This window comes from Canis lupus, chromosome 2 (assembly GCF_011100685.1).
Source record: "Canis lupus familiaris isolate Mischka breed German Shepherd chromosome 2, alternate assembly UU_Cfam_GSD_1.0, whole genome shotgun sequence".
In the NCBI taxonomy this organism is placed as follows: domain Eukaryota; kingdom Metazoa; phylum Chordata; class Mammalia; order Carnivora; family Canidae; genus Canis; species Canis lupus.
Window position 1 is genome coordinate 80,964,427 of NC_049223.1, and position 25,338 is coordinate 80,989,764.

Sequence of the window (25,338 nt, forward strand, 5' to 3'; positions counted from 1 at the left end):
AAGAGGAGGTGATGCCCAGCTCAGCCGGCCAGGCCCAGAACTCCATTTCCTAGAGTTCTCAGAGACCACAAGGCATGTTGGGAAGAGCCCCGACTTTGGAGTCCATCGTTCCTGATCCAAATCTGGCTCCTTCCCATACCTCCTGGGTTAGTTTCCCACCCTCCGCTGATATCAGGATGAATTAAGGTTTGGTGAGATTAAACACTGGGCACATTTAGGGCCTCAAAGAGAAACTTTGTAACAGGGAAGAAAGAGAGAAGCATTCCATTCACCCATCCATCAGCCACCCACCAGCCCATCCAAACACCTAATCACTTACCTTGAATCTGTTTGCTTTTTTCCATCTCGACTGCTGCTCCCACCCCCATCCCCAGTCTGAGCCACATTGTTTCACCTGGACCACTGTGGTAGTCTTCCAATGGTCTCTCTGCTCCTGCATTTGCCCTACTTAATTCATTTTCAGCTTTCAGGATGATCTTTCAAAAACCCAAATCACATCATGCATTGCCCTCCTCAAGCCCTTCCGTTGGGTTGTGCAATCCCATATGGGATGCACTAGGTTAAATAGATGTGGGAGGAAGAAAAGCAGAAAGGGAACAGTGAGGTAAGAAGATGAATGTGAGTGGTGCCCTCTAGAATAGGGCAGCTCATGTGCCCTAAAGAATGGCTCCGCCTTTGCACCGACTGTCCCTCCCTGCCACCACCACCACCACCACCACCACCGTGGGGTGCTGCCCCTCCATTCTCTCCTTACTTAGCATCATTCCTTCATGAGACTTGTTTGCAATTATATATTTGTGCTTATTTGTTTGACCTCTGTTTCCCCAACTAAACTGTAATTCCTTTTTTAAAAAAAATATTTTATTTATTCATGAGAGACACACACACACACACACATAGAGAGGCAGAGAGACAGGCAGAGGGAGAAGCAGGCTCCATGCAGGGAGCCTGACATGGGACTCGATCTAGGGTCTCCAGGATCAGGCCCTGGGCCGAAGGCAGGGGCCAAACCGCTGAGCCACCCAGGGATCCCTAGATTGTAATTCCATCAGGGTTTGGGTCTCCTCCAGGTGTTCACCATATCATATCCAGTATCCACTGTAGAATAGTATGCAATCCGTTACTACTAGGGCTTTTTTTTTTTTTTTTTAAGATTTATTTTAGAGAGAGAGAGTGGGTGGGGGGAAAGGGGGAATCTCAAGCAGACCCTGTAGTGAGTGCAGAACCCTATGTGGGGCTTGATCCCACGACCCTGAAATCATGACGTGAGCCAAAACCAAGAATCAGACACTCAATTGTCTGAGCCACCCAGATGCCCCAGTCAACAGTTATTGAATAAACTAATACAGTATCCATTACCCATTATCTGTTCATCCATCCATCCTGTCATCCCACCATGCTTTCATCTGCTCATCCACTTAGCCATCCATCCATCTACCTACCCATCTGCCCTTCTACTCACCCACTTGTGCGCCCACTTATAGAGATTTGCCAGTTGTTTGCCTGTCTGGTTTATCCATCCATCTGTCCATCTACTACCCACCCGTCTATCAGTCTATCCCTCTCCCACAGTGTGTCCATTTGTTGTTTCCATTTCTGTTTACCTTCCCATCTGTGCACCCAGCCATCCACAGGCTCTTAGCCAGGCCCTTGTGGGGAAAAGCCCTGCAGAAACAAAAATGATTGGGACCTCATTCCGGTACTTCTAGAGCTCCCTGCGCAGGCAGAAAAAGATGGGGGGGCTCCTCTCACCCCAGAGTCGTGACACTCAGCTTCTTGGGCCCCAGGGGGCACATCTGTTGCCTCTTCAAACAGGAGCGTGCATGTCCAGGGTTGCCACTCTGGGCCCACAGATGGCCTAGAACCCAGTGACAGGCTTGAAGGAGTCCTACTTCCCCAATTGCACCTGCCTTCCTCACCTATTCACCAGCTCTGCAGTCATCCTCGTCATGGTGAGGGGGCTTTGGGCCCTTGCTCTGGCACCCCTGTTTGCTATGCTCAACAACAACTGGGCGGAGATCCGACCGGACACCCACAAGTTCGTGGGAGAATATTGGAGGCCAGTGGTGGAGCCGGCACAGGGCATTGCAATCTGGCTGCTTTTGCTTGAGGCCATGGCCCACCTTCTGGTCATTGTGAATGTGAGCATGGGGCAAAGGAGGGGCATACGGGCTCAGAGGGGGGAAATAAGAGATCAGAGACCAGGAAAGGTGGCTTAGGAATAGGGAAATGGAGGCTGAGTTCCAGGGTCAGAGATAGGGAAACAGAGACAGAGTGCTAGGATTCTGGGTGCAGGCTCATCCTGCCCACGGGAGTGGGTTTGGACCCAGGTGGAGGTAGTTGGGAGACAGGGCCTCGGAGTCCCTCTGGCCCTGCAGGCTTTCCTCCTCGCCTTCACCTTGGACTTAATGCGCCTGATGGACCAGTACGAACGCTGGTACAGCTTTGTCTGCCTCACACCTGCGCCCGCACCTCCAGGCTACCTGGCCCAGGACCGGCAAGTGGGAGCGTCGAGGCGGAGGGTCTGGGCCTAACGGGCAGAGAGCGGAGCCTGCGGGCCAGCGGGGCCTGGCGGGGGGGCGGGGTGCTGGATCTGGAGGCGGAGGGTGGGGCGGTGCCAGCGGGGAGGCGGGGAAGTTGAGTCTGCGCAGCGTCTCAGCTGGGGGGGCGGGCGGGGGGGTGTGTACAGCTGCAGGGGCGGGGCCGGGCTGCGGGGCGGGGCGGGGCGGGGAGCCTCCGCTCAGGTACGCGGCCTTTGGCGAGCCACAGGGGAACCTCACCCTCTTCTACTGGAAGCTGGTGGCCGTGCATCTGGGCTTCATCAGCACCTTCGAGGTAGGCTCAGCTTCTCGTGTGTGCGACAGGCCTGGGTTCAAGTTCAAGCGCTGCCGCCGACCCGCTGTAAACGGGGGGTATGCTCTAGAGTAGGATCTACTCCTAGGATCGTTATGGAGATTTGATGTCAACCACTCGCACGAGTGTCCAGAACATTGCAGGTGCTCAATAAATCAACAGCACCACTATTACTATTATCTTTAAGCAACAGACCTAGAGGAAAGAGGGAAGGCAGGCTCCCCCCAGCTTTGCTCAGGATCCTTCCTCCAGCCCTGCCTCTACCAGGGGCCCTAGTGTTGTTACGGGTTTCGAATGATACCTCTGTGTCTTTGGGCAAATGACAACAGCTTTTTACGCCTCAGTCTCTTCGCCTGTAAAACAGGGGTAGTAACTGTACTCACCTCCTAGTGTTGTTGCGAGGATTAAGTGAATTAATAGCCCGGAAAGCTCAGAATGGTGCCTTGCATTTGGTAAGCGCTCCGTAAATGGAGGTAGCCGAGGGACTCCTGCTCTCTTTGGCTCCCCCTGGCCCCCAGCAGGTGCTGTTCTCCGTGCGCCTCCCCGCCTGGCTGGTGCCTCAGTTCCAAAATAAGGCGGGAGCGCTCTCTGGCCTGCGGGAGCCTGCGGACTCCCGGGAGGCGCTGCAGCAGGTCCGCTCGGCTAACGGACCCTGGCCACGCCCCTGGCCACGCCCCCAGGCCTTGGCTCCGCCCCCTCGTGCCCCGCCGTCTGCGGTGGCCTCTCCCAGAGGGAGAATTGGCCGGCTTGCCTGGCCCCGCCCCCAGCAAGCCCCGCCCCCAGCAAGCCCCGCCCCTTCTCTCACCTTACCCCCCCCTCTGGAGCCCCCTCTGCTCTCGGGGCCAGCCTTTTCAGCCTGCCCAAGCCCTGCTCTCCGTCCTCTGCAGCAGGGGGGCCGTCCCCAGAGCCCAGGACCAGGGGCGAGTGAGGCGGGACTGCCCTTCAGGAACCCTAGGTTCCCCAGATGCTTCCTCCATTTAGGGTCCTCTGCTTCTGGTCCGGGGTTTGGGCAGTACCTTGGCCAGCGGCCCCAAGGTCGGCCTCAGAACTGGGAAGAGGATTAGAGCTCTCCGAATTCCACTGGCCTTGCATTGCGTCCCTCTCCCTGTGCCGTCTCCTGCTCTATGTGCAGTGCTGGCAATAAACCTCTCTCTCCTGCCCAGCGTGCCACCTCTCCACGGACACCCGGTTTCCACACACACTGCGCAGCGTCTCTTTATTATGTAGGGATGATCTGGAGGCCAAGGGAGTGGAGGGACCCCGATCACTCAGTACTGAAAGGTTCCCAGTTGATGGGGGAGACTTCCCTGGGATCTGGGCCCTGGACACCTGCCCCATATGCTCATAGAGGCCTGCAGTGTGTGAATAATAGTAAAAGGGTTAGTCAGGAGAGCTGAGACACCTCCCAAAGGATGTTTACACACTTTTCACCAGATCCTCCCAAAAGCCTGGTGACGAAGTCCTGGACAGTGGTTAGGGACACAGGTTGGTGGTTGAGTCAGAGACCTGGGTTTGAATATTAGTTACGTCCCCTATTAGCTGTATGACCTTTAATCCCTTGGACCTGTTTCATATCTGTAAAACAGACTTCACAGAGCTCACGAGAGATTGAGATAATTCCCGATTTAACATGTACAAGCCTCATGTCCTCATCTGATAAGTGGGGGCAGTAACGGAGTCGTGGAGGAGACTGAATGAGTACGTATCCCCTGCTTTTCAAAAGTTTGTGTTACACCCCGTGGCTTTCACTGAAGAACTATATATTAGTACCTGTTTTCACTGCTAACCAGGAGAAATCTAAAGAGAATTTTTGCTTTTATGGAAAAAGATGAAAATAGCATTTAATGTTTGTTTTGCAGTGATCCTGTATAGAGGCAGCACACACCCTGAGTAGAGAGCTTGCCCCACCAAGCTTTTCCCTGGCACAGCACTCAGCATCTTTGCATCAAGCCACCAGAGCTTTGAACTGTGTCCAGGAGCATCTGTGCTTTTTCTAGATTTATTTTGTGCATCTGTTAGTGAGATGTATCCAAAAGGATTAGCAAAGCCCGAGAGAGCTTATTTTTGGGGTATGGAAGTGCTAAAGACATTCTTCCGTATACACTAATGGTCATTGCTTCTTTATTTTATGCCATTTTTGGTTTCGGAAAGTTTTCGTAGGAACACTCTACTTTTGAGTAGTGGGGGAAACCTGTAAGCAGGTGTGGAGTGCTCACAACAGTGCCTGGCGCATAGTGTACAATAAGTTACTAGCATCGTGAGTATTGGTATTTGCGTACATAGTGATATTAATACTAAGTGTCTGGCAATTACGCAGTGCAGGTAGTATTAGGAAGAGAACAGCTTTCCCTCTCATGGGCTTGGGAAGACTGTAGGCTTGCTGCTGCTTCCTTACTGGAGGCTGCTTCTACTTGGGCTGTTGGTTTAGTAAGGGCTCATTTGGTGTGGACCAGAGTCAGGGAAGGCTTCCTGGTGGAGGAGGCCGTTGGAGGTGACAAGGTTGGGTCATTCCTGAGAGCAGTGATGCTGGAAGGGCCTGCCGGGAAGGTCCTGGATGCACCACACTGCCGTCCTTCGCGATTTCCATCCCCCCACCATAGAGATGAGCATTCCCAATTTATAGGTGCCATAGCCAGCACGGAGAGGGGTCAGCCAACTGCAGCGTTCTCAGGGTCCCTGAGGAGTCCAAGGCTTGGGAGGTTCTCTGTGAAGCCTCTCCTCCCCCAGCAATCTCACCCCTTCAGAAGAGGGGTGACCTGTTTCCAGAGTGGAAGAGCAGTGCTTCCCCCATCTTTAGGATATCGGTCTGGGGTCCTTCAGAGCCTCTCCTGGGCATAGGACTCCCATTGTTCCAGCCCCCCTCTTGTACCCCAGACTGGCCAAACCGGTTCTGGGGAAGGGGGGCGGGGAGCAGGCACGTTGAGACAGCCGCCTGCCCGCCTGCGAGGTTCCCTCCGCCTTCGCCTCCCCCCTCCCTGCCCCACACAATACCCAGGATCCTGCACTGCCCGGCTCAGGGGCCATGCTGACATCGCCCCCTGAGAACCCGGCTACAACCCCAGAGCCCCCAGGTGGTCTGGAGCCCTGGACCGTGTCGGAGGCCGGACGGAGCTCCCTGGCTGAGGTAGGGCCCCACCCTGCTGCCAGCAGTCCCATCCTCCTCCCGCCAGTCTTCCCAGAGTGAGTCCTTTGTGCTGCCTGCCTGGCCTCTGATCCTGGCTCCCACCCACTTATGGCCTCCTGGGGTTCAACAGCCTGTTTGGCCTGGATCCCCTTTCCAGTCTTGACCTTCCACTTAGCTTTGTCCCTTAAGGGGCACAGGGGCCATGGCAGGGCCTTCCTTCTCTGGGCATGGGGCAAGGGGGATCAGGGAGGGGGCAGGGAAATCCTGGGCGCAGGAAGCCAGAGGTGCTCTCCCTAAACCATAGTAGTACCCAGAGACCCTCTCTGCCAGCCTTGCCAAGTGGGCCTATTGTCCCTGTGACTAGCAGTGTCCACTGAATGGGGCCCTCCTGGGCCCCTGCCCATCCTTATCTGCTTGCAGATGACACAGGTTTCCTAGAGGGGGCAGCCAGGAGGGACCTTATGTGCCACTTTACGGATGGGGACACTGAGGCCCAAGAACAGGCTGTGACTCTCCTAAAGCCCCATAGCTGGTAGTGTCAACGCTCGACTTGAACCTTGGCAAAGGTTTTCACCTGTGAGTTCCAGAATGATCCTTGGCCCTAGAGTATCCAGTGGTCATGTCTGGGGCAGGGCATGTCCCTGCTATTTGGGGCCAGTTCTCTTCCTGAGGCTTTTTCCTTTTTTTTTTCCTCTCTCTAGCAGAGATGAGCTGCACACAATATGAACACAGCTCTACCCTTCCTTGGTCCCCAGCACTGAGGTTAAGTGGGCCACATCTTTGGAAGCTAGAGGGTATCCAAGCTAGAGGGGTCATTCCCATCGCTCTTTGGTCTGAACAGAGGTGGAGGTTTCCTCATTCCTGACTTTCCCCCTAGGAACCTGCCTCCAGCCTCCTCCCTCCAGAAAGCCTTCTACCGCCTTCCCCCGACATTCACCCAGGCTTCTCCTCTAAGCCTTTAATAGGGGGTGCTCCTGCCCCAAGGCCTCCATGTTTTTGCTCATTTATCCCTGTAACTCAGAAGGGTGTGTGTGTGTGTTGGGGGGTGTGCGCTCCAGGGGCTTCCAGAATCCAAGGGGTGAGGATGTCCCAGAATGCGAGGGAGCAGAAGCATGTGTGTATTCCTGCACATGGGTCCCCACCGAAGCAAGTAGGATTTCCACGTTGAGGGTTGCAGATTCCTGGAGAGGAAGAGACTTCTTGGGCAGGCAGTGGTCTCATGCCTCCTTCCACATGCTTCTCCAAAGAAGGGTGGGGCTCATTCTCAGTGACTCAGTTTCCCCATCTGTGTGATGACCCAAGCCACCTGCCTGACTAGAGAAAGACTAATATTCCGTTGAATGACTATCGACTACAGAGCTCCCACTACGTGCTAGGCGCCTTACATGTGCTATCATTAATTCTCGTATTAGTGCTTTAAAGCGGCTATGACTAGCCTATTTATCAGATGAGGAGATAGAGACGTGCTCAGATGGACAGAGGTTTAAGGTACACGCTAAAGCTGTCCCTGCGGGGAGCTGGCTCTTGGGAGCACCCCCACCCCGCCCCAGGGAGGGGCTGAAGAGAGCAGAGGAGCCGTTGGGTGCCTGCGCAGGTAGAAAGGTCCCCCACCGGGTCCTCTCCTCCCTCCCTCCCTCCCACGGTCACTGACGCTGTCACTGTTCCTCTCAGGTCAAGATTTTCTCCCAGTCGATGTTTACTGGGTCCCTGGGTGTTTCAGCCTGAACAGTTAGTCATTACTTCCTCCAGGCAGCCTTCCTGGAATGCTCACGTCCAGTTGAGCCCAGCACTGATGGTTCCTCTGGCTTGGCTCCTGCCAACCCAGATTGTAACTGTTTTCATTTTTAGCTCCCTCACTAGACTGGCAACCCTGCCGGCCACAAAACGTTTGTCCATCTGTCTCCCTGGGTTTTTCTGGGCTTCGCATCTGTCTCTGAGTATCTGGCCTGTGAAATTTACAGTGTCTCTGTTTCTGTGGGTCCCTGAGTGTCTCAGAGTCTGTGGTTTTCTGGGTTTGAGTGTTTTGGGGTCTCTGTTCTGAGATGTTCCCTAAGGGGGCTCTGTGTCTCTGGGTCTCTGTCTCTGTCCCCTGGGTCTCCTCGCCCTGTCAGGCGGGACACTGCTCCTCTGGCCTGAGGAGCCTCTGCGGGGGGGGGGGGGGGGGTCCTTGCTGCCCTGCCTGCCCACAGTGAGGCCAGGCTAGGGTAGGCCCCCGCCCAGCCCGCTGCGTGCTCCCTCCCTCCCTCCCGCTTGCCTCACCACAGGGTTTGATGAATCAAACTCTTTGTCTGGGTGGGATCTTCCCCAGCCAGCTGGGCAGAGAGAGGGCTTCCCCTGCCGGAGCAGAACAACATCGGCAGCGGCCTTCAGCTGGAGAGGTGAGGGGTGCAGGAGGGCGGCCAGGGGAGGGCCCCAGGGGAAGGGCTGTGGGGGCTCAGATCCCTCTATCATTAGGCGTGTCCTGAGGCTCCAGTAGACTCCTTGGGGATGACTTCCTGCCTGGAGAGGACCTGGTCAAGCTGACCCCCGGGCTAGGAGCTGGGGCAGGGAAGAGCCCCTCTCTCGCCCCAGGCTGGCGAGCCAGGACATCTCCCTGCCCTTGTCCCGGGAGGGCCCAGCCAGATATGGGTGGTGGCCCGCCTGCCAGTCTGTGACCCTCCCAGCCAGCTTGGCAGGGTGTGGGCACCACTCAGCGCCGAGGGCTGCTGCTCTGGGCCTGGGAGAGGAGGTTGGGTAACACCAAAGCAAGGACTTCTGGGCCTGTGTGTTTTGTACCTCGGTGTGTGCGTGCAGACAGAACAGGAGCGGGAGAAAGCTCGAGTGGGTACATAAACATCTGATGGGTCCGCGTGTATGTGCGTATGAGAGAGTGTGAATATATGTAGTTGTGTAAAAAGTGTGTGAATGCGTGAGCCTGTGAATTGGAAGTGTCTGAGTGTACCTATGAAAGCGTGTATGTCCATGTGTGTACTCGGAAGAGAACGTGTGCAGGTACATGGAACATACGTGGATTGTGTGACAGTGTATGTATGTGTGTCTGGTCATAGGTCAGTGAGAGTTAAAAATGCACGAGGTGGTTAAAGTGCAGACTCAGAAGCCAGACTGCCTCGGCTTGAATCTTGGCTCCCCCGTATGCCAAATAACCTGTGTCTCACCTTCCTCACCTATAAAATGGGGATTAAAAAGTTGCATCAACTCAGGGTTGTGAGGATCAAATGAAATAGTATATAGAAAGTACTTGGCCTGCCATTCAGTAAGTGCCAAGTAAGTGTATTTTTTTTAAAGATTTATTTATTTATTCATTTATGATAGACATAGAGAGAGAGAGAGAGTTAGAGACACAGAAGGAGGGAGAAGCAGGCTCCATGCCGGGAGCCCGATGCGGGACTCGATCCTGGGACTCCAGGATCATGCCCTGGGACAAAGGCAGGCGCTAAACCGCTGAGCCACCCAGGGATCCCTTTTTTTTTTTTAAGATTTTATTTATTTATTCGAGACACAGAGAGAGTGAGAGAGACGGAGAAAAGAAGCAGGCTCCATGCAGGGAGCCCAACGTGGGACTCGATCCCTGGTCTCCAGGATCAGGCCCTGGGCCGAAGGCGGCACTAAACCACTGAGCCACCCGGGCTGCCCAGTGTATTATTTTTTTTTTAAGATTTTATGTATTTATTCATGAGAGACACACAGAGAGAGGCAGAGACATAGGCAGAGGGAGAAGCAGGCTCCCCGCAGGGAGCCTGATGTGGGACTCGGTCCCAGGACCCTGGGATCACGACCTGAGCTCAACTACTGAGCCACCCAGGTGCCCCTAAGTGTTAGCTATTACTGTGCAATTAGGTGTGTAAGTGTGCTCGTACAGATGTTGTACATACGTGTACACAAGAGTTGGTCCAGGCCTCCAAGTCAAAGATGGCTTGCTGGCCAGCCCTGCTGTTCCGTGTCTGCCTCTCATACCTTTTCCCCTGCAGGCCCAGGTGGGTGGCAGAGCAAAGGAGGAATGGACTGTGGGCCACCTGCCACCCTCCAGTCCCACCTGGCTGGGCCACGTGGCACTGCCCGCCGCCCAGTAGCTGTGTGCCAGCAGGAGAGTCTGTCCTTTGCAGAGTTGCCCACCCTGCAGCCTCCGAGTCCTGTGTGTCTGGATCTCTTCCCTGTCACCCCAGAGGAGCTGCGGGCTCCTGGCAGCCGCTGGTCCCTGGGGACCCCTCCTCCTCTCCAAGGGCTGCTATGGCCACCATCCCCGGGAGTCCCAGACACCGAGATCTGCACCAGTGGGGGGATGCGGCCCAGCAGGGCTGGCAGCTGGCCACACTGTCCTAGTGCCCAGCCCCCAGCTCTGGAGGGACCCTGGAGTCCCCAGCACCCACAGCCACAGCGCCGGGCCAGTCATGGCTCAGAGAAGAAGTCAGCCTGTGAGTCACTCTGGGTGGGGGGGTGGTGACCCAGTGGGGCAGATAGGGGAAAAGTTGGGTGGCTCTTTTAAGACTCTTAAGCCCCAGGATTCCCCCAAACAAGCAGAACAAGTGGTAGATTTTAGTGATAAGAGAACCTGAGCTCAAAGAGGACAAGTGACTTGCAGGTTATACAGCAAATGAGTGGCTGTCCTGGGCTCCTTGGCCCTTTGCCCACTGCAGCCAGGCACTGTGCTCTCTCTACTTCCCCTCTTGTTGATCCCATTGGTGGGGGGACCAGATCCTGGCAAAAGCACTGACCTTTCCCTCAGATGCTCAGGGCCACAGGGTAGCAGCAGGGAGGAGTGGGGAGGGCGCCCAGTGGATGCATGCCAGCCTCTGCTCTCACCCCACGTCCCCATAGGGCGCAAGATGCGGGTCTATCAGCGGGAAGAGCTCCCTGGCAGCCCTGAAGCCCACACTGTCTTCCTGGAGCCTGGCCAGGCAACAGAGCAGGCCCTGAGCACAGAGGAACCCAGGCCCCTGGAGCTGTCTGCGCCCTCCCGAGTCGGCCTGGAGGGGCCTGAGCGGAGGCGCTTCTCAGCCTCGGAGCTGATGACCCGGCTGCACTCTTCCCTGCGCCTGGGGCGGAACTCAGCAGCCAGGGTGCTGACCCCGGGGTCCGGCCCTGGCGTAGCTCGGGAAGGTACCAGCTTCTCCCCCGGGAACCCTAAGAGCAGGCCACCCGCCAGATGCACCATGGGGCACGACCCACACCTGCGACTGGGTGCTGGTCAGCTGCAGTGTGGCACCCCAGTGCCCGGCATCATTCTGGGAGCCACCCACCCTCAACTCTCACCCTCTCCAGGAAAAGCATCTGGAAGGGAGTGGCGCCGCGGAGAGATGAGGCTGGACGGCTTGGCGACGCCGGCGCCTGTTGACCCGAGCACGGGGCAGAGCGGCTGGCCCGAGCCCAGGTACTGTCTCCCACCCCGCAGTCGTCGTCCGAGGAGGAGGAAGGGGGGGGGGGTGCGGGCGAAGAGGGGCCCTGACGCTGCCCCTTCCGTAGGCTGGACACGCAGGAGGAGCAGGCGCTGGGTTCCGGGAGCGCCAGCGAGCGGCGCCAGTCTCGGTTTCTCCTTAACAGTACGTGGGAGGAAGGGGCTGGGGGCGAGAGAGGGGGAGAGAGAGGGGGAGAGGGGGAGAGGGGGAGCGCGAGCGAGCTGAGCCTCGCGGGCCCGCACCGTAGCCAGCGCGCAGCGGGTGCGCCAGCCGTGCCTCTGGAGGAGTGGGAGTGGGTGGTGCGTGCACGAGGGGGTGCGGGTCCCGCTCCCCGCGCCCCCGTCCGACGGCTCGGTCAGGGAGGCGGGCTCTCGGGGAGCCGGGCCGCAGCGGAGCGTGCAGGCGGCGCCCACGCCTCCCCGCCCGTGTCCCCGCCCAGCGGTCCTCTACCAGGAATACAGCGACGTGGCCAGCGCCCGCGAACTGCGGCGGCAGCAGCGCGAGGAGGAGGGCCCGGGGGACGAGGCGGAGGGCGCGGAGGAGGGGCCCGGGCCGCCGCGCGCCAACCTCTCCCCGAGCAGCTCCTTCCGGGCGCAGCGCTCGGCGCGAGGCTCCACCTTCTCGCTGTGGCAGGACATCCCCGACGTGCGCGGCAGCGGCGTCCTGGCCACGCTGAGCCTGCGCGACTGCAAGCTGCAGGAGGTGGGCGGAGGGGCCGCGGGGCGGGGCCGGGGGGCGGGGCCGGGGCGGGGCCGGCGGGACCTCCCATCCCCCGAGGTGGGCCTGGGACCCCGCGGGGAGAGCCGGGCCGTCTCTGCGGAAGGGGGTGCGGGGACCTGGCAGGGTGGGGTGGCTGCTAGGGGGACGGAGGGTGCGGCGCAAGGCGCCGGCGGCGGCTGGACGGGGCGGGCCCGGGGCGGGGTCAGGCTGGGTCCGCGAGGACGCGGAGCCGCCGAGCCCTGCGGAGAGAAAACGCGTGGTGGGCGAGGGACGGAGGGCGCTCGGGGTGCGGGTGGAGCTAGAGGCTCAAGCAAGGTCTTCAGCCGAGCTTGAACAGTTGCGCGCGGCCGGACGTGGTCCCCTAGACCCGCGAGGCACCAGGCCATCGGAGGTGGGGCCAGAGAAGGGGGCGGACGAGGGGTGGTGTCAGGGCTTGGGCAGCGGGGGGAGGGGAGAAGGAGCGACAGGGTCGGGAGGGCGGGTGGTCAGCGAGGCCACGGTGTCCGGGGTGGGCCCGCACGGCCCTCTTCAACCCCGCGTCCACCCTCACTCAGGCCAAGTTTGAGCTGATCACATCCGAGGCCTCATACATCCACAGCCTGTCCGTGGCCGTGGGCCACTTCTTGGGCTCTGCTGAGCTGAGCGAATGTCTGGGGGTGCAGGACAAGCAGTGGCTGTTCTCCAAACTGCCCGAGGTCAAGAGCACCAGCGAGAGGTGAGGGAGCGGCCCGGTCAGGTGCAGGGGGGCGGGGACAAGGCCTGTGATTGGCGGGTCTCCCAGGTCTGGGGTCTCTGCTTGGCCCTGACCCTGACCCCTCGCTGGACCCCTCAGGTTCCTGCAGGACCTGGAGCAGCGGCTAGAGGCAGATGTCCTGCGTTTCAGCGTGTGTGACATTGTGTTGCACCACTGTCCAGCCTTCCGCCGAGTGTACCTGCCCTACGTCACCAACCAGGCCTACCAGGAGCGCACCTACCAGCGCCTGCTGTAGGGCTGGAGGCTCTGAAGGGGAGGGGAGGATAAAGGAGGCTTAGGCGGGAGTGGGCACAGAGGACTGGGTGAAGAAGGGTGACCTGGGAGGGGAATGGTTCCTGAACAGGAACTGAACAGGGCTCTCTGACCAGCATAGGGTTAGACCCAATCCCAAGGGGCAAGGAGGATGTACTGAGAAGGCACCCAGAAAACCAAGAGGGTGGCTGGGGTCATGAATCCTGGCAGTTCATGGGATCTACAAACCCATCTGTGACCCCAGGCTCCTCCCCATCTTCCAGCCTGGAGAACCCCAAGTTCCCTGGCATCCTGGCTCGCCTGGAGGAGTCTCCTGTATGCCAACGTCTGCCCCTCACCTCCTTCCTTATCTTGCCATTTCAGAGGATCACCCGCCTCAAGATGTTGGTGGAGGTACCTGGAGGGCACCGGGCTGCAGTGAGGGCTGCACGAGGGAAATGGTGCTGTGCCCTCCACAGCCCCTTCTGAGTATCCATGGGTGGGCAGGGTGATGGGTGGAGGGCTCGGCCTGCCTCATTGCACTGACCCCACCCTCCAGAACATCCTGAAGCGGACAGCACAGGGCTCTGAAGACGAAGATGTGGCCACCAAGGCCTTCGATGCCCTCAAGAAGGTGAGCTCAGCTCCCCGGGGCCTCCCCAGAACCCTGACATATCTCCAAATGAGCCCCAGGTGGGAGCCTGAGGCTAGGCTCTGCGAGCTGGGGTTGGGGGGCTGCAGGAGGTGACCCACCCACGGCCTCCCCAGCTGGTGCAAGAATGCAACGCCAGCGTGCAGTCCATGAAGAGGACAGAGGAGCTCATCCACCTGAGCAAGAAGATCCACTTTGAGGGCAAGGTGCATGCCTGCAGCTGGCAGGATGGGATCCACAAAGGGGCAGCTTGTTCCCTCCTTCCCTGGGTACCGCTGGCCAGCTCCTCTCAGCCCATCCCCAACCCCAACCCCAACCCCAGCCCTTCCCCCCGCCCTGGGTCTGTGCTCTCTGCCCTGCTGTCCCGGGCCTGACCTGCCCTCCCCTTTGCCTCCTCCATCCTTCCAGATCTTCCCCCTCATCTCGCAGGCCCGCTGGCTGGTTCGGCATGGGGAACTGGTGGAGCTGGCCCCACTGCCCGCAGCGCCCCCCGCCAAGCTGAAGCTGTCCAGCAAGGCCGTCTACCTGCACCTTTTCAATGACTGCTTGCTGCTCTCCCGGCGGAAGGAGTGAGTCTGGGCAGGGTGGGGGGGAAGTAGATGGGAGCCAGGTCCCTTCTTCTCTACCATGGAGTTCACAAATGGTCCATCACTGGCCCCGAGAGCCCCTGTTTGTGCCGGACTGTGCTGCTGGGGCACCCTGAGCTTCACAGGCTCCCCCAGAAAAGGCAGAGATGTGAGGCTAGTCCATTTTCCAGACCTGAGAACCAAGGGCTGGACAGTATGCAGAGGACTTGATGCTGGTCTGAGCCTAAGCCAAATAAAGCAGAGATCAAGAGTACAATCTGGGAGTCCCGGCTCCGCCCTGACTCATAAGGCTAGTGGCCAACATTTACTGAGCGCCTATTCTGTGCCAGGCATGTCGTGTGGATTATTCTCTTCATTCCTCTAAACATCTCCCTGGACAGTAGGCTCCCTTGTTATTCTCAAGATCACGGATCTAGCAAGTGCAGAAGCCAGGAGGCCGGGTCTGTCTGATGTCTGACCCCAGGCTCTTAACCGTTGTATTATCCTATCTTCCATCTGTAAGATAGAGACTATCATGTAGGGAGACTCAGTCTGATAACAATACATGGAAAGAGCTCAGCACAGTGCCTGGCACACACTGAACACTCAGTCACTATTAGCCGTAACTATTATCAGTTTGGGATGAGGGGGAAGACTTTCTGAGTAGATAAGCCTTAAGGCTGGACGTGGTGAAGAATGGGCTTCTTATACTATGGGAAGGGTTCATTCCTGATTTATTCCTTCATTCACTAAAGTGTCACTGAACTGCTATTCTCTACCGGGCCCTGATGGGTGCTAGGGCTCTGATGGGTGCCCATAGGGGCTCTCAGAACAATAAAAATACATCCTGATAACCACCTGGTCAGGGTTTTGATGGAAAGGTGTTCTCCTACTGTAGTATTCCCTGGTATGGGGTGAGGATCAATAAGGCTTCATTTTTTTTTAAGATTTTTTTTAAAGATTTATTATTCATTCATTTATGATAGAGAGAGAGAGAGAGAGAGGCAGAGACACAGGAGGAGGGAGAAGCAGGCTCCATGCCGGGAGCCCAACGTGGGACTTGATCCCGGGACCCCAGGATCGTGCCCTGGGCCAAAGGCAGGCGCCAACCCACTGAGCCACCCAGGGATCCCAGCCACCCAGGGATCCCATTTTTTAAAGATTTTTATTTATTTATTCATAGAGACAGAGAGAGAGGCAGAGACACAGGCAGAGGGAGAAGCAGGCACCATTCAAGAGAGCCTGACCTGGGACTGGATCCAGGGTCTCCAGGATCACGCCGCTGTAGGCTGCAGGCGGCGCTAAACCGCTGCACCACCGGGGCTGCCCCATCAGTGAAGCTTCAAATAGGAAGGGACTTTTGAGCTCAGTTTTGAGGGATAAGTTGGAGTTTGGGAGGATATAGCAAAGTCACAATAAGATACAACAGCAGAGTGTGTTTGGGGGATGATGGAGCCTAATATGGTTGGATTTGTAGAGGGGAAGGGCAGCGAAGGAAGTTGGGTGGTTGAAAGTCATGGTACCGAGGCTGGGCTTTCTGAGGGCCATGGGGAGCATGGAGAGTTAGGCAGACGAGTGACATTTTACTCCTGTCTAGTTTGGAGGATGGACTGGAAGGGGAGGGACCAGATGCTACTGCAGTTGCCCAGGTGAGAGTAGGTGCTCCTGAAGTGTTCGGGGCTTGTGGGAAGCGGATTCCAGGGACGACAGGGAGTTCCTTCGTCTGTAGGATGGAGCTGCTGGCTGGCTGTGTATGGAGAGGGAGGGAGGAGGCCGGAACGATGGCTGAGTTTCCTCCTGGGCACCTTCAGGAAGTCTTCCCCAGAACGGGGCACAGTGAGGGGGATCCTGTTTGGAGTGGGAATTACTGACTTCTGCTTAGACAGGTTGAGAAGAAGGAATCTGTGGGACATCCTTGACCCACCCACGTACCCATCCTTCCTGCAAGTGTTTATCGAACCCGAATTATGGGCCAGGCGGTGTCAAGCCCTGGGGTAGATGGCAAACGAAAGACAGAGTTGTCCTTCCATACCAGTTAGAGAGTCAGACAGTAGGCAGCAAGGGTCTCATCCAGTGGGGAGGGCTCCCCGTTGGCTGTTGAGAACAGGGACTGGGAGGGGGCGGTGGTTCAGAGAGAACCTGAAGGCACGCCCCGGGGATAGGGACGAGTTTTTGTCACCTTCTACTTTGGTCAGGGAACCAGCAGGAGTGGCTGTCTCCATTCCTTGTGGGACTCCGCTGGCTGTTAGGGAGGTGATGCCCTTCGGCAGCCAAGTTTCCTTGGGGAGGAAGCCAGAGGGGCAGCCAACCCTTCTGATCAGCACTCACCTGTCCGGATGGTGGGGTTGGGAGCCTGAGGATGAGCCAGGCTGACCTCCCCTCCCCCGGTCCCCGCAGGCTAGGGAAGTTTGCCGTCTTTGTCCACGCCAGGATGGCCGAGCTCCAGGTGAAGGATCTGAGCCTGAAGCTCCAGGGCATCCCTGGCCACGTGTTCCTCCTTCAGCTCCTCCATGGCCAACACGCGAAGCACCAGTTCCTGCTGAGGGCCCGGACCGAGTGAGTGGGGCTAGGGTGGGGGGCGAGGGGACCCCTTGGCAGGCAACAGGCCCTCCCAGTCTGGCTGCAGGAGGGTGGCATGAGGCAGGACACGGGCGGAGCTGGCGTCCAGGGGCTTCTGGGCCTGCTCTGTTCTTCTGCGGACAGCTGGGTGGGGCCCCAGCTTGGGGACAGGGCTGTAGGGTGGGCCCTGGGGGGGGTGTCCTGAGTCTGGACATCATACCCAATTCTCCCAGCCGTTTCACCACTGTGGCCCGGGGAGATTGCACTTTGCGTTGTGACAACTCTGCCTCCCCTCCCTAGAAGTGAGAAGCAGCGGTGGATCTCAGCCATGCGCCCCTCCAGCTCCCAGGAGGATAAGGAGGTCTTCAGCGAGGGCCAAGGTAGCAGCCTGCCTCCCCCTGCCTCTAGGCCCACATCCCCCTTTTCGCCAGGCCTGGTGCCATGGTGCCCCCAGGTTGTCTCCCCCTTTGCCTCAGTCGCAGAGGGCAGGAACCCAAGTGGCCCTGGGGTTGGGGTGGGGGGTGAGGGAGCAGCTCCGTTGACACAGAGGCTTCTCTCTGGGGTGTGAGTGTAGCCACTATGCCCCAGTGCTGCCCAGTTAGAGGGACCCCGGGTACCAGTCAAGGGTTTCTGAGCTAGAGGGCTAGGGCCAAGCCGCGGAAGGGAGAAGAAGGGAACTCATTTCTACCCGTACTTGCCATGCGTCAGGCCCAGTGTTAGGGGCTTTATATGCATTTATTTCACTTAATCCTTATGAAAACCCCGTGAGGTAGACTCCTTTTTTTTTTTTTTTTTTTTTTTTTTTTTTTTTTTTTTTATAAAAGATCTTATTTATTTATTCATGAGAGACACACACACAGGCAGAGGGAGAAGCAGGCTCCATGCAGGGAGCCTGACGTGGGACTCGATCCCAGGTCTCCAGGATCACGCCTTGGGCTGAAGGCGGCGCTAAACCGCTGAGCCACCCGGGCTGCCTGTAGACTCATTTTTATTCACATCTGGAAAAACAGGCTCAGAAGTGTTAAGTAACTTGCCCAAGGTCAGCCAGCCAGGGGATAGCGGAGCTGGGATTCAAGCCAGGTCTGGCCCCAAAGCCTGTGGTTTTCCCCGGCTTGGGCTAGGAGTCCTGTTGGGGCTGTGGGGTGAGCTCCACCCCACTCCAGAGAGGAAAGGCCTGTGAAGGATGAAGGGGGCAGCCATGGAAAGATCTGGGCAAAAGTACTCCTGGAAGGAGGGCGAGCAGTGCCAAGGCCCCGAGGCAGGAGGGAGCTCAGAGTGTTTGGGGAACAGCAGGGCAGCCAGTGTTGCTGAGCTTCATGAGCAAGGGGTGGGGGGGCAGGGGGGCTAAGCCAGGAGGCAATGTGGGGAGGACTTTGGATTTTATTCGGAGGAGTGGGAAGCCCCGGGAGGGTTACAGCTGGGGGACTGATGTAAGTCTTGAATCCCAGTTGAGCAGGATGGATTAGAGGAAGTCCTGGAGTAGTGACGGGGCACGTGAAGGGGCCATTTCTGTTGTGGGGGGTGCCTGGGGGCGTCTGAACACTGGCCTGGAGGTCAGCGTCGAGGTGCAGGACTGAGCTGGGGAGGTGAGAGCCCCCAAGCTGGAGGGACGGCATTCACCCAGGGCTTGTGTTTAGGGCAAGAGAGGAGAGAGGCCAGGGTGGGCCAAGGGAGGCGCAGAGAAAGTTAAGCAGCAGCAGCAGCAGCAGCCACCCTCCTACCCCTTTGCTTCCTTCTCCTCCCCCTCCACACCCCCCATTACCCTCCCTCGCTCTCCCCTGGGCTGTCAGACCGCCCCCAGGTGCAGTGTGTCCGGACATACAAGGCTCTGCAGCCAGACGAGCTGACTCTGGAGAAGACTGACATCCTGGCAGTGAGGACCCGAACCAGCGACGGTGAGAGGAGCCTCCTGGGAAGGCTCCCGCTCCCCACCCCCCCATGGGTCTTGGGCGGGCAGGAGGTAACTAGGTGGCTAAGATGTCACAAGAAAAGATTATGCAAGTGTTGATCAACCACAGCATGTAGGAATCAAGTTAGACAAGAGGAGGAACTTCCTGCTCTGGGAAAGATTCAGTGACTGACAGGGGAGAGTGGGAAACACCCTTCTTAGAGGGTGCCGGGAAAAACAGGTCAGAAGTTCACCTATAAGACCGCTGCGAGAGGCAGGGTCCTTCCTGGGGCTGGGATGCTGGGGTGAGGTCTCCTTGGGCCCAGGGGTGCAGACAAGGCTTGCATCAGGGCCTAGGCATTCCCTTGCAGGCTGGCCCTGGTGTCCCTTGGATGCCACTGATGCTGCTCCTGGCCTGCGTGCCCCTAGGCTGGCTGGAGGGGGTCCGCCTGGCAGATGGTGAGAAGGGGTGGGTGCCCCAGGCCCACGTGGAGGAGATCGGCAGCCTCAATGCCCGCCTTCGAAACCTCCGAGAGAATAAGCGGATCACAAGTGCCACCAGCAAACTGGGGGAGCCCCCCACATGATGGGCAGGTGTGGCCTGGGACACCAGCTCCGTGCCCAGCTCCTGGGCAGGTCTGGAGGGGCCTGTGGGGGTCCCATGCTCCGTGACCTGCCCTGCAGGGTCCAGCCTGTCCTCGCGCTCCTCGAAGTCCGCACTAAAGGCCGATGCAGGTCCTTCCTCCGGCATAGGGACTGCACAGGTGACCTGTGACACCTGGCGAGGATGGGAGCCCACTGCCTTCACGCTGCCTGACTCTGGGTCCCTCTGGCAGGGCCTCGGCTGGGGACGGCGGTGGTGCTGAGGGGTCAGATATGTATATACCTGGGGTCTTCTGGCCGGAGCCTGCTGGGCCCTGGTTGCTGTGACTTTTCTGTAAATAAACTCCCATGATGCCTTTGCTTGGAGTGTGCAAGCTGTCTGATGCTGCCCCACCGCAGCCCCCCACTTCCTCTAGCTCGAGGTCAGGAGGGTCTCTGGCTGCCCCCCAGTGGGGAGAGAGTTCACGTCTTAACCAGAGGAGGGGACGGCGAGGCTGTGTCTGAATTAGACCTCGCGGGCTGCGGTTGGCAAAGTACCAGATTCGAGTAGGCCTGAGGACCAAAGACACTCGTTAGCTCTTGTGTTTGTTTTTCTTTTTTTTGAAGTTTTTTTTTTTTTTAAGATTTTATCTATTTATTCATGAGAGACACAGAGAGAGAGAGAGGCAGAGAGACACAGGCAGAGGGAGAAGCAGGCTCCATGCAGGGAGCCGTTGTAGGACTCGATCCCGGGACCCCGGGATCACGCCCTGGGCCAAAGGCAGGCGCCCAACCACTAAGCCAGCCAGGCGCCCCGCTCTTGTGTTTGAGTCTTACAACTGCTGTAACGAATGATCACAAACAAGGTGACTTAAGCCAATAGAAGTTCATTCTCTGACTGTTCTGGAAGCCAGCAATCTGAAGTCGGTATCTGGGCCAAAACCCAGGGGTCGGCAGGGCCGTGCTCTGTCAGGTGGTGGGGATGTGCTTTAGCGAATTGTTCCTTGCCTCTTCCAGCTCGGGGGTGTCAGCTTTCCTTGGCTTGTGGCCACACCGCTCCAGTCTCTGCCTCCGTGGTCACACTGCCTTCTTCTCTGTGTGTCTGTGTCCGAGCTCCCTGTGCCTCCCAAGTGTAAGGATGCATGTGATTGCACTTGGGGCCCACCCGGATCATCTCTCCATCTCAGAACCCTTAACTTAAATCCCACCCGAAAAATCTATTCTCCGCCACCCCTCGTTTCTCATACAGCTTCACGAGTATCCAGGATGTGGATATCTTGTAGGGGACCATTTCTCAGCCTACCACCGTTCTCATGACTAAGCAGTATATCGGGGTGGGCTTCAGGCAAGGCTTCATCCAGTGGCTCCTCAATGTCACTGAGGACTCCGCTCTTTCCATCCCTCTGCCCTGTTGTCCTTGGTATTGTCTGCATCTTGATTCATACCCAACATGGAAGGAGGGAATTGTCTCTGTCCCAGCATTCCCTGTCGAAGTCTGAGCATGCTTCCTGATTAGACGGGCTTGGGTCACGTGGCTGCCTCCGGGCTGATCACAGTGGCCAGGGGGTGGTGTGTGCTGACAGACCTAGCCTAGGTCATGTGCTTTAGCTCTGGAGCCGGGGTGGGAGGAATGTTTCCTGGAACCCCATGGGTTCCCAGGTGGGGTTTGATGGCTGCTGCACAGGAGGGAGTAGCCGCTGGGGAGGCCAATATTCATTGAAACCCAAATCACCCAAGAGAGTTGAAGCACCTGGGAAGGAGCTCGGAGATGTGAACACACCTGGGGGGACCAGAGCATCCTTCATCCCTCAAAAGGAGGCCGTGGGGAACGTAAGTGAGGTTAGTCCTGGAAGGCAGACACAGGCCGATGGGGAGAAGCGCAGACCCATGAAGAAGCTTTTGGGAATGATCTTTTCTTTTCTCTTTTCTTTTCTTTTAAATTAATTAATTAATGAATTAATTAATTAATTAATTAATGATAGTCACAGAGAGAGAGAGAGGCAGAGACACAGACAGAGGGAGAAGCAGACTCCATGCACCTGGAGCCCGATGTGGGACTCAATCCCGGGTCTCCAGGATCGCACCCTGGGCCAAAGGCAGGTGCTAAACTGCTGCGCCACCCAGGGATCCCCTTCTTTTCTTCTCTTTTCTTTTCTTCTCTTTTCTTCTCTTTTCTTTTCTTTTTTCTTTTCTTTTCTTTTCTTTTCTTTTCTTTTCTTTTCTTTTTTTCTTTTCTTTTCTTCTTTTCTTTCTTCTTATTTATTCATAAGAGACACAGACACAGGCAGAGACACACGCAGAGAGAGAAGCAGGCTCCCTGCAGGGGTTCGGGACTCGATCCCAGGACTACAAGATCACACCCTGGGCTGAAGGCACCGCTAAACCACTGAGCCACCTGGGCTGCCCTATACCCATGTGATTTTTTTTTTCCCATGTGATTTTTAAAAATAAAGTTTTTATTTTGGAATAATTGTAGATTTCCGGAAAAGTTTCAGAGGTGGCACAGCGACTTGTGTAGGCCCTCCCCCGTCTCCCTGCTGCTAACATCTTACATTAATTACCATGGTACAGTTGTCAAAACTAAGAAACCAACACGACTACATGACTATTAACTGGACTCTAGATTTTATTCAGATTTCATCAGTTTTCCCACTAATGTCCTTTTTCTGGCTCCAGATCCCATCCGGGATCCCACACTGACCGTTGTTGTCGCGTCTCCTTGGTGTCCTCTGGTCTGCAACAGTTTCTCTATCCTTCCTGGGTTTCCATGACCCTGACAATTTTGAGACGTTCTGGTCAGAATTTTGTTACACTGTCCCTCCGTTTGGGTTTCTCTGATGTTTTTCTTATGACGGGGCAGGAGTTACGGGGTTTGGGGGAGGAATACCAACGAGGCGAAGTGCCCTTCTCCCCACATGATCTCGGGAGGCACGTGGGGTTCACGTGACTTATTACTGGTGATGTTAATCTTTTTTTTTTTTTAATTCTTTTTCACTTTTTAAATTTATCTTTATTGGGCAGCCCGGGGGGGGGGGGGGGGGGGGGGGGGGGGGGCGCTCAGCGGTTTAGCGCCACCTTCAGCCCAGGGTGTGATCCTGGAGACCCGGGATCGAGTCCCACATCGGGCTCCCTGCATGGAGCCTGCTTCTCCCTCTGCCTCTCTCTCTCTCTCTCTCTGTCATGAATAAATAAATAAAATCTTAAAAAATATATTTATTATATATATTATATATATATTATATTTATTAATTTTTTTAGATTTTATTTATTCATTCATGAGAGACACACAGAAAGGCAGAGACACAGGTAATTTGGAGGGGCTTCCCTGTGGGGAGCCCGATGCAGGACTCGATCCCAGGACCCCAGAATCATGACCCGAGCTGAAGGCAGACACCCGCTGAGCCCCGCAGGCGTCCCTGGTGATGTTAACTGGGGGCTTACTCTCTTCCCCTTGCCATACCCTGACTTTTGGAAGCAAGTGGAACCCCCCACTCAAGGCACGCTCCCACTTCCCGGTGGATGTACCTACATAAATTCCATTATTTGGGATTCTTCCGTAAAGAAGGTTTGTCCCTTCTCCCTACTGACGTAATCAGCCATTTATTCTAAAGGACCTGTACCTTTGGGTGATAATTCAATACCAAGTCATGTATTTTGTTGTTCAGATCATGTCAGCTTTGGCCGCTGGGAGCTCTTTCGGATCCGCTCCTGTGTCTGTCTGACATCCCCTTTTCTTTTTGTTTTTTGAGCATTTCCTTACTTCCCAACACTACAAGATGCTCTAGGCTCACCTCCTGTTTGCCCTGCCTGAGAATCAGCCATTTCTCCAAGGAGCAGAGTTTCTTTTATTGAAGGTTGGTGTTCAGAAACCAAGATGTGGGCACTGGGTGTGCTCATTGAGGTGTCACTGCTCCTAGGCCCCCCTAGGACGTAGGAAATCCGTGTGTGTGACATGATTTTAGGTAAGACACTGAATGGCTCTAGGCCTCTGTTACCATATTTTGCAGAAATGGGGATGGTGACAGTAATGCTGACTTCACAGAGCTGCTGTGAACGGATGTATGTGAGATCGGGGCGCCTGGGTGGCTCAGTGGGCTGAGGGTCTTGATTCTTGGTTTCAGCTCAGGACATGATCTCAGGATCGTGGGATGGAGCCCCGCATCTGCTTGTCCCTCTCCTTCTGCTCCTTCCCCTGTGCTCTCTCTCTCTCTCTCTCTCTCTAATAAACAAAATCTTAAAAAAGGAAAAAGAAAGTATGTAAGGTCGACATAGTACCTGGTCCATCAGAAGTTGCCCCAAGTGGTAAAAATGGTGGCTTTTTATTATGTCAGAGCCGCAGAGCCAGGGTGTGGGGGCCCTTGTGAGGCAGTGAAGTCCCTTGAAGACTGAAGGAACTCAGAAAGTCCGGGAACAGGATTCCTGCACAGAGTGAAGACCAAAGAGCCTCCCTGCTTCCTTCGGAGCTGAATCTGCCTGGGAAGAGCCAAGTTGGCATGAGGCCGGCAAAGCGGAGGAAACAAGCTCCCCTGGCCTATCTGGGTGCTGGCTGACACCTGAGTCTGTGCTGGGCTGCTGGCAGCTGGGGTGGGGGGTGGTTGGCGGCTGGCTGGGGCCATCATGCCAGGCAGGGAGGCAGGGGCACAGGGGGACAGGGGGGCAGGGGGCAGGGGGCAGAGAAGCAGGAGGGCAGGGGCAGGGAGCCAGGCTGCACAAGGGCTCAACAGGCCTGCTTCCCTCATTTGGTGCCCATCCGGGAGGGATTTCCAGGCAGCACATCCTGGGGAGCCACTCTGGGGGGTATGTGCCCCCCCCTCCACAAGGCCTGGCCCATGAATCTGGCCTTGGCCTTGGACCTGGGGTTGTGGCCCTGCTTGCCTGGGAGGAGGAGGAAGGTGGGGTGGGCCTCAGGATGGGGGATGAGGGCAGGCATGTCCAGGGCAGGGATTTTGGCCTCCAAGCCCCGGACCTTGGGGAGGCCACCTCGGGGCTTCCTGGAGTCCCCTTCCCGCCCAGGGCTCGGTCCTTTTCTCTACGGCGACCGACCGGCCGAGGGAGTCCTGGTATCTACGGCTCTCCCTGGACCCCCGACTATTGTTCCAAAGAGTTGATCCAGAAAGGAAACTGTTGAGAAAGAAAGGGCGCCCTGAGATTTCTGGGGGAACCAGGAGCCAAGCTTCAGTCCCAGCAGCAGGCACAGCCCTGGGGCAGCGAGGGGGGTGGAGCCCCGGGGCCTAGGGGCCGCCTTCCCATTCTCTGTTGGTTCCCCTCAGCCCTCCCCCTCCCTCCTGCCCCCCTCCCTCCTGCCCGTCCCCCCTCCAGTCCCCCTGGAACCTACACTTCCATCCCCCCTCCTTTTTCCTTCCTTCCCTCCTCCTCCCCCCTTCCGTCCTCCTCTCCCTGCCTCTCTCTCTCCTTTCTGATCCCCTTCCTTCTCCTCTCCCATCTGTGTCTCCCATGGGCGCGGGGTGGACACAGAAGCATCCCCTCCCTGTGACCGGTGACAGAGACAAGTGACCGGATGCAAAGCCAGGGCTCACACACAGACTCTAGAGCTGGCAAGGGTGGGGGGCAGCAGGACGGCTCCCATCCCATTGGCGGGGTACAGACTGGCCCGATGACTTTGGAAAACAGTTTGGCTGCATCTGCTAGGGCTGAGGACATGGCTACCCGGTGACCCGGCAAATCCATCTTCCTTTGGGGACATACCCAACAGACACGTGTACTCACGTGCCCCGAAACACACGGGCGAGACTGCCCATAGCCGTCCTATTCTTAGGGACCCAAATACTAAAAACGACCCAAATGCTCCTCGGTGGCAGAAATGGATAAAGTGTGGCCCCTTCCCACGGGGAACACTATACAGCAGGGAAAGTAAAGCCTCTGCAAGTGTGGGTCAGGACGCGATGTGGACGCACTGGGAGAGAAGCCAGCCACAGAGAGCGCTTCTCGGGTGACTGTCCTCAGATGGGGAGAGGTGGGTGAGGACGGGGTGAGGACGCCGAGGACAGCTCCCCGA

At 57.0% G+C, this 25,338-nt stretch overlaps 1 protein-coding gene and 1 long non-coding RNA gene across 15 annotated transcripts; one reads left to right on the forward strand and one right to left on the reverse strand.

Moving 5' to 3' along the window:
* Positions 1-20: 20 nt before the first annotated feature.
* Positions 21-19,704, forward strand: ARHGEF19 (Rho guanine nucleotide exchange factor 19). Of its 14 annotated transcripts, none has more exons than XM_038531869.1 (17): positions 2,724-2,835; positions 4,440-4,551; positions 9,946-10,389; positions 10,793-11,074; positions 11,237-11,345; positions 11,438-11,514; positions 11,810-12,072; positions 12,645-12,805; positions 12,923-13,075; positions 13,360-13,489; positions 13,635-13,709; positions 13,844-13,933; positions 14,136-14,296; positions 16,691-16,849; positions 17,153-17,235; positions 18,643-18,747; positions 19,170-19,637. In XM_038531869.1, the coding sequence occupies exons 2-17, from the start codon at positions 4,548-4,550 to the stop codon at positions 19,325-19,327; spliced, it is 2,454 nt and encodes an 817-aa protein (XP_038387797.1). In that variant the 5' UTR covers positions 2,724-2,835; positions 4,440-4,547; the 3' UTR covers positions 19,328-19,637. The 14 variants fall into 14 exon arrangements, with proteins under 14 accessions (XP_038387802.1, XP_038387797.1, XP_038387801.1 ...); XM_038531865.1 differs by lacking the exons at positions 2,724-2,835; positions 4,440-4,551 and adding exons at positions 5,580-5,977; positions 8,286-8,355 and having other exon boundaries at positions 19,494-19,704; XM_038531867.1 differs by lacking the exons at positions 2,724-2,835; positions 4,440-4,551 and adding exons at positions 5,581-5,977; positions 8,286-8,355 and having other exon boundaries at positions 19,112-19,637.
* LOC111093883 lies at positions 727-3,516 on the reverse strand. The gene is made up of 4 exons (XR_005356138.1): positions 3,237-3,516; positions 2,781-2,899; positions 1,605-1,665; positions 727-1,098 (listed from the first exon to the last, which is right to left on the reverse strand). It is a non-coding gene; the product is annotated as an uncharacterized LOC111093883 (long non-coding RNA).
* Positions 19,705-25,338: the final 5,634 nt, after the last annotated feature.

Bases quoted from the DNA above. Each gene is read 5' to 3' on its own strand.
- ARHGEF19 (XM_038531862.1), top strand. From the start codon at position 5,876: ATGCTGACATCGCCCCCTGAGAACCCGGCTACAACCCCAGAGCCCCCA. The intron at 13,076-13,359 runs GTAGGGCTGGAG...CCCATCTTCCAG, and splicing joins CGCACCTACCAGCGCCTGCT to CCTGGAGAACCCCAAGTTCC. The intron at 13,934-14,135 runs GTGCATGCCTGC...CCATCCTTCCAG, and splicing joins AGATCCACTTTGAGGGCAAG to ATCTTCCCCCTCATCTCGCA.